The 7077-nt window shown below is 39.0% G+C and overlaps 1 protein-coding gene across 1 annotated transcript in view; it reads left to right on the top strand.

Annotated features, from left to right (window-relative positions):
- The window catches only part of CHMP5 (charged multivesicular body protein 5), a 14544-nt gene that overhangs the window by 4804 nt on the left and 2663 nt on the right, over positions 1 to 7077 (top strand). Inside the window, exons 4-7 of the mRNA XM_019624490.1 lie at positions 209 to 302; positions 437 to 508; positions 3826 to 3934; positions 6411 to 6523. Of these exons, the coding sequence (XP_019480035.1) occupies positions 209 to 302; positions 437 to 508; positions 3826 to 3934; positions 6411 to 6523 (388 nt within the window). The remainder of the gene's footprint in view (positions 1 to 208; positions 303 to 436; positions 509 to 3825; positions 3935 to 6410; positions 6524 to 7077) is intronic.

Below are 7077 nucleotides of genomic sequence, written 5' to 3'. Positions count from 1 at the left end.
AAAAAAAAATACTGGAGGGGGCTACATTAAATGGTATTTGTGTTAGAGTGATTAAATTGTTTTTGCCAGTTCTGTATATTTAATTTTGTTAAATTTTTTTTTCTTTTTTTTACCTTAAAGAAGACTCTCTTATTTAGTGTTAGAGATACTTCCTTCCTGAGGATTTCTGTCTGGCTCACATTTGCCATTCTCATTTCACTCTAAAAAGGTATGAGCAGCAGCGGGACAATCTCTCCCAACAGTCATTTAACATGGAACAAGCCAATTACACCATCCAGTCATTGAAGGACACCAAGACCACGGTACTTCCACAGCACCTTTTCCCCTGACTTTATTTTATTTTTGTACTCTTGTGCTCTTTTCCCATGGTTTTCAAAAGACAGTTTCACCAGCATGGCTTCTTAAGACATTGTGTCTTCTTTTACCTTTTATTTAGGTTGATGCTATGAAACTGGGAGTAAAGGAAATGAAGAAAGCATATAAGCAAGTGAAAATTGACCAGATTGAGGTGAGATGTATACTGGTTTCTGCATGAATGTCCACAAGTTTCTGAAAGAATCCAAATGAATGTGTGTTTGATGGGAAGGGCACAGAAGAGGGATTGAATCTTGCACCTGTCTTTTACTAGCAGAGTAACTTTGGGAAAGCATACCAGAAGTCTCACTTTCCTTATTGTTAAAGCAAGGATCCTAATACCATATGTGGTTATTATGAGGATGAAATAAATGAGCTGGTGCTATCTACACATACAATGCCTGGCACATAATAAACACCCAATAAATAAGCACCCAGTTTCCTGGTATTTTTAACTCAATGATTTTGAGTCTGTTTCCTCAGTTGTAAAGTAGTGATGTTGCTGCCCATCTCCCAGGATTGTCATGAGTGTTACATGAGGATATACAAAGGGTGCCAAAAAACTGCATACACATTTTAAGGAAAGAAAAAAACTATTAAAATTGTAATACTCAATATATACTGATAACAAAAGATGAATACAAGACATGTTTGACTTCTGCAATTATAAGAAGTGCTCAAAGTGGTTACCATGAACATAATTTCAATAGTTTTTTCCTTTTTTAAGATGTATATACATATTTTTGTCACCCTCTGTACATGTAAAGTGCTTAACACAGTTCCTGGCGTAGAGTTGGTTCCCTTTTCTAGTAATTCTCTTTAGATTTTTAATAATAATGTCATTAGTCATTAAAATGAACATTTCTATTGAGATTGGTTTGGCCGAGAGCTTGGTTCTTCTCACCTCTGTTATGTGAATTAGCCCAGATGGCAAGCAGGGACAGCAGAGGGAGGGAGTGGTGACTGGCCAGAGGAAAGAGGCTTCTCTTCTACAAACACCATGGTGCCCTGACCTCTGCACCCTGAGTAGGATGTCTCTTTCTATGAGCCAGGACTCATTTATTCACTGTTATATTCCCAGTACTTGAAACAATGCCTGGCCATAGTAGGTGCTCAGAAAGTATTTGATGGTTGAATAAGTGAACGAGAGGCTATTAAAGGAGATAAAGCAGTTCTGTCCAATTCAGGAAGTATTTTTTCATTGAGTACTTAACTGTACTGGCATTTTACTGTCTCTACAGAGGTATTCTCTGGGAATGCTGGTCTTTAATAAGTGTGAGGAGTGACAGCATTCCTACACCTTGCCTTTTTTGAGCACTCCTTAGACTGCCTGTGGCCTTCTGTTTAACCCGCCACCAGTCTTTGCTTACAAGTTCAGCTTAGTGATACCATCCAGGAGATTTACTGAGAAAAATGTTCTGTGTATGCTTGTCTTATTTGTACAATACTATTTGATAATAAAATACAATGAAATTTATTTTCTGCTTTTAGGGTTCCTTGTGTTTTAATTAAAGCTACTTAAGAAACAAAATAGGAACTTTGGTCTTTCTTTTTTTTAAAATGTCTCTCCATCTTTCACCTGTGGTTGTCTGTCTCCCTGCCCCTCATTATCCTCTTCCTGTCCCCTAATAGATATGCCCACATGACAGGTGGAGAGTTCTTTCTAACTTTGTGTGTGTGTGTGTGTGTGTGTGTGTGTGTGTGTGTGTCTGTGTCTGTGTCTGTGTCTGTCTCTGTTTGGACTATATATACTTTGAATTTTCACTTGTTTTGCTGAAATACTTGTAAAACATTTTCATTGTTTTAGAGCTCTCATTTTAAAATTTTGCCTGTGTTTTTGTGTGTCTGTAGTGTAGCTCTGTTTCTACCTTTTTAATTTTTTCAGTTTCTACATATCAAGTCTAGTGCTTGTACTTGTTTATATTATTTTGTTTCTTTATCCAGTAGTGAATCTACCAATTCTTTATATGATGGTTTTTTCTTTTTTTTCCTGTGTCTGTCCTAGAGTCTATTGCTTGGAAGACTAGGCATAGATGATTTTGGGAGAATGTCTTGTCTTGATATGTAATAGCATAGTATAATCTTGACTTAGTTAGTTTATGTTATTGTTTCAACTAGTGCTGTCCTGTATAGCAGAACATTACATATGTACAATGTGGTAGTTTGGCACTTGGAATTGCAGAAAAACAGCATTTTCTTTAAAAAAGTGGTTTTTTCTATTTTGCTTTCCACCCTTTATTTGAAAATACAAACTTCTGATTTGGGGGCCAGGAAGGAGTTTCAAATGTTTTGCATTGCTCTAGAAAGTCTGAAGAATAAGTGATGCTGACTTGGACCTTCTGCAGTATCAATAGTACCCCATTATATGAAATTTTCAGTCTGTGAAGAATATATTGTTCTTCACATCCTTAACATAATAGAAGATACATAATGTTAAGTGTTTGACATACATTATTGCACTAAATCCTTACATAACCCTGTTAAGTATGACTATTAATAATCATTTTACAGATGAAGAAATTCAGGCTTAGAGACATTACATTTCATTGTGTAAAGACAAAATTTTATTTGGATATGTCTGACTCCAGAGTTTGCTCTCCGAACCATTATACTTGTACTAACTGCCCTTTATTGTGCTATACCACTTCTCAGATTGGTTTTGCATTCTTTCTGGCCTTGTAGTAATCTCTCAGTAGTCACAGATGATTTATGCCCTCAGTCAGTTTGTTTCACCAGCCTGGTCTCAGAAATCAAGCCTATCTTGATTCTGTTTTGTTTCCCCAACCATGGTGGGCCTGGTACCACTTTTTATACCACCCAATTGTTTCTGCCTCCTTTCTTACACAGCGTAGTCAGTCTTTCGCTAACTTAAGAAAGATAATTTGCTTATCTCAATTACCTCCTTTTCTCCATTAATTAGAAAAATGTTGATAGTATAGATGTTGCTTGATTTAATGTTTCAGGTAAACTTTCTGTAATGACAGAGAGCTGATGGGCATCTATTCTTACAATAGGACTTTGGATTTCCATGAGGCACTTTAAATTCAAATGCAAGACCACCAATTCTGTTCCTCTTTTTTTTTTAAGTTTACAATTTTAACCCCCCAAATAGGAGAATTACTAGCATTACTAGTGGGTCACTAGCATTAACAGTTGTTATTAGGGGAAATCTTCTAACTTGTGAATTTTAAATCATTCTTTAAGTTCACTTCCTTATACTTTAATTAGAAGGGACAGCCAAGAGTTACTTGAACCTGTCCTTTAGAGGAGCACCTGCTCAGCTGTTGACTAAAAACGGTCACTAGCCAAGGACTGGGGAAAAAAGAGGTGAACTGACAGTTGTTGAGAACTGGTGATGTGCTTGGCACTATATTTACATCATCTTTTTAAAAATTACTCCTTTTTATAAGATTTAGAGGAGAGTAGAAAATGGTAAGAAATGAATGAAAACCCTGTCATATATTTTTATAGGATTTACAAGACCAGCTAGAGGATATGATGGAAGATGCGAATGAAATCCAAGAAGCCCTGAGTCGTAGTTATGGCACCCCGGAGATAGATGAAGATGACCTCGAAGCAGGTAAGTTATGGGAAAAGCAGTGCATACGTAGCTTTAGAGTCTGAAATGGGAAACTGCCTAGGACCTTTCCCAAAGGCTAGAGAAAATTCCTGTGAGGGTTCCTTGTGAGATAGTTTATGGTACAGTCTCTGGGCAGAGAGCTTGTGAGGCAGACATATCAGACTTACATACTCCACCAACTCCGGAATGGACAAGCTCTGAAGGAAGGTCCACACAAAGACCTCTGCTGACCCGGTGCCTGGTATCTAAATACTGCCTTTCTCTGCCATTTTCCTTTTGATTTTGTTTTTCCTATTTTGCTACTTTGACTTCTCTCCCTAGGAACAGGAAAGCAAATCAAGAAACAGTAGTTGGCAAATACTTAATGTACATCTATATGAGGTGTGATGGAAGAATACAGTGAATGTTTAAGTTAAAAAAATTTTTTTGGGCTGGCCGTGTGACGCATTGGTTGAGTTGGCTTGAGACACCAGCTTTGAGCAGCAGGGCCGCAGTTCAGATCCCATATGAGGGCCAGTGACGCTGCGCCCTCTACAGCTAAGATGGTGAACAACAGTTCGACCTGGAGCTGGGCTGCCGTGAGTCGCCCGTGACAGTATATGCTATGTGCCATGCGCTATCGTGAGTGGCTGGCAGCCAGCATGAGCTGCCAGCAGCCGGCATGACTGCCGTGAGCTGCTGTGAGTGGCTGTCCAGTGGCCAGCAACTGATCTGCCTCAGCCGGGAAGAGCGCAATGATCACAATACCAACATGGGCCAGTGAAGCGACGTCCTCCACAACTAGACTGAACAACAAAAGGACAGCAACTTGTCTGTTCCCCTCCCCCAACTTCCCAATAAAATCTTTAAAAAAAAAAATTTTTTTTTTATAGTAAAAGACACATTGCCATTAATCCCCCTTAAAATACTCCCCCTCACTTCGAACAGACTTATCCCATCGTTCTTGCCACTTTCTGAAGCAGTTCTGGAAGTCCTCTTTCGTAGGAGTCTTTACTTCATCCTCCATCATGACAACGCTCCGTGTCACACATCGCTTCTGGTGTGACAATTTCTGTCAAATAAAAACATTACCATGTGTCCTCATCCACCTTAATTCACCGGATCTGGCACCGCATGACTTCTGGCTCTTCCTCAAAGTCAAATGATTCAGGACATCGAGGCAGCCACATCTGCGCAACTAAAGATACTCATGAAAGAGGACTTCCAGAACTGCTTCAGAAAATGGCAAGAACAATGGGATAAGTGTGTTTGAAGTGAGGGGAAGTATTCTGAGGGGGATTAATGTCTCTGTGTCTTTTACTGTAATGAATTTTTTTTATGTAAACATTCACTGTATGGTTTGATAACACCTCGTATGCCAGGCACTGTTGTTAGGTGCTGGGGATTCAGCATTGGAGAAAACAAATACGACCCCTTTATTTATGAAGCTTCTTGAGCAGGGGTAAGAAACTGCTGCTTGCAAGTAATTAATTATAGAAGCACAAATGTTTAGAGAAGCATGGACTACCAAAGGAGCACATAGATAGGGAATGTAATGTATTTGGGAGTGGGGGACAGGCTTGGGATCTGAAGGATGAGTAGGAGTTAGCAGGAAAAAATGGGAGGGATTATTGGGTGGCCTTAGGGAGAGGAGTTTAGAAACTATTGCTGTAATCCATTTAAGAGATGACAGTGTCTGAGACTAAGGTTGTGGTAGCAGAAAGACGTGAACAAATTGAAGAAATTTTAGGAGGTTGAATGGACAAAACTTAATTGATTGGCTGTGGAGGGAGAGGATGTCTGCCAATTTCTAGTACGAGTAACTGAGTACATGGCAGAACCACCCCACACTGGATTTTCTGTCACATGATACCCCTGTCACATTACTGCTGCTGCCTCTCTGTCCCCCTCCCTTCCTTTCTCTGTCTCTCTTTCTCTATGTTCTGTTTTTGCCTAGAACCTTTTCCCCCCATTCATTTCTTTATTTTCTTATTATCTAGAGATACCCCTGATGAGTCTCTATCTACTATTGTGATTCCTCTGGGTCACTTTAGACTCACTTTACTATAGACTTATATTTAAAGCCTGATTTCGCATAATGTCACTCAGTATACAACAATCTGTAGCCTCCTTTCACTGCCTTCTTGCAAGTTCATCAATAAATGGAAGATGATTTTACATTTGTTGTTATTAGGATTTTCTAATTTGAATTGGCCAACTGATAACCATAGAGTCTTCTCATGAAGACTGGGGCTTTATAAACTTGTGGGGAATGGTTGTTTTGTTTGTTTGATTTTGATTTTGGTTTTTCATAGATTTTACTAACATGAGTTCCCTTGAAAATTTCTTGTAATGCTCTTTTATTTTGAAAATAGAAATTAATAATCCCTTCCCCTTCATTTTTAAATGTTCATCTTATAAGTAATTGGGCTTTCCTAACATGAACTATCAGTATTCTTGTTACATATTTTTGAAATGTTGACTGTTTCAATCTCAGAATTGGATGCACTGGGCGATGAGCTCCTGGCAGATGAAGACAGTTCTTACTTGGATGAAGCAGCATCTGCACCTGCAATTCCAGAAGGTGTTCCCACTGACACAAAGAACAAGGTGGAAGCTCTTTCTGTTTATATTTTCTGCAAATTGTAAAGGTTTTATGCTTGATCACCAGCCTGGGAATCTAAAAGGTAGTTTTAAATTAGAACAAGTCAAGGCCGTCTCAGTCATTATTTGGGAACCCTTGCAATCCCAGTTCTCCTGTATTGGATTATGGACAGGCTGTGTAAATAGTGTCATGGAGACTCAGGAATGGTTTTATACAACAACAATTTGTAGAATATATGTAATTACCCTTGTTGTGAGCTGTATTGAGTGCCATTTGTAGGTTTTAGACATTTCTTGGAAAAGCATCAACCACACATGGATGAACTGAGCTAGGCAGCAGTGTAAAAGAAAGTTCTACAGACACACTGGTTAATTATAGGATGGATGTTTTTTAACTAGGGATTAATAATTTAAGTATAAAACTTAAGTAGAGGGCCGGCCGAGTGGCGTGTTGGTTAAGAACTGGCTTAGGATGCCAGAGGGCCCCAGTTCGGATCCCACATATGAGGGCCAGTGACACTGCCCTCTACAGCTAAGATGCTGAACAACAGCTCAACCTG

Source organism: Hipposideros armiger, unplaced genomic scaffold (genome assembly GCF_001890085.2).
Source record: "Hipposideros armiger isolate ML-2016 unplaced genomic scaffold, ASM189008v1 scaffold_591, whole genome shotgun sequence".
NCBI lineage: Eukaryota > Metazoa > Chordata > Mammalia > Chiroptera > Hipposideridae > Hipposideros > Hipposideros armiger.
This window is presented reverse-complemented; position numbering and strand designations above follow the sequence as displayed.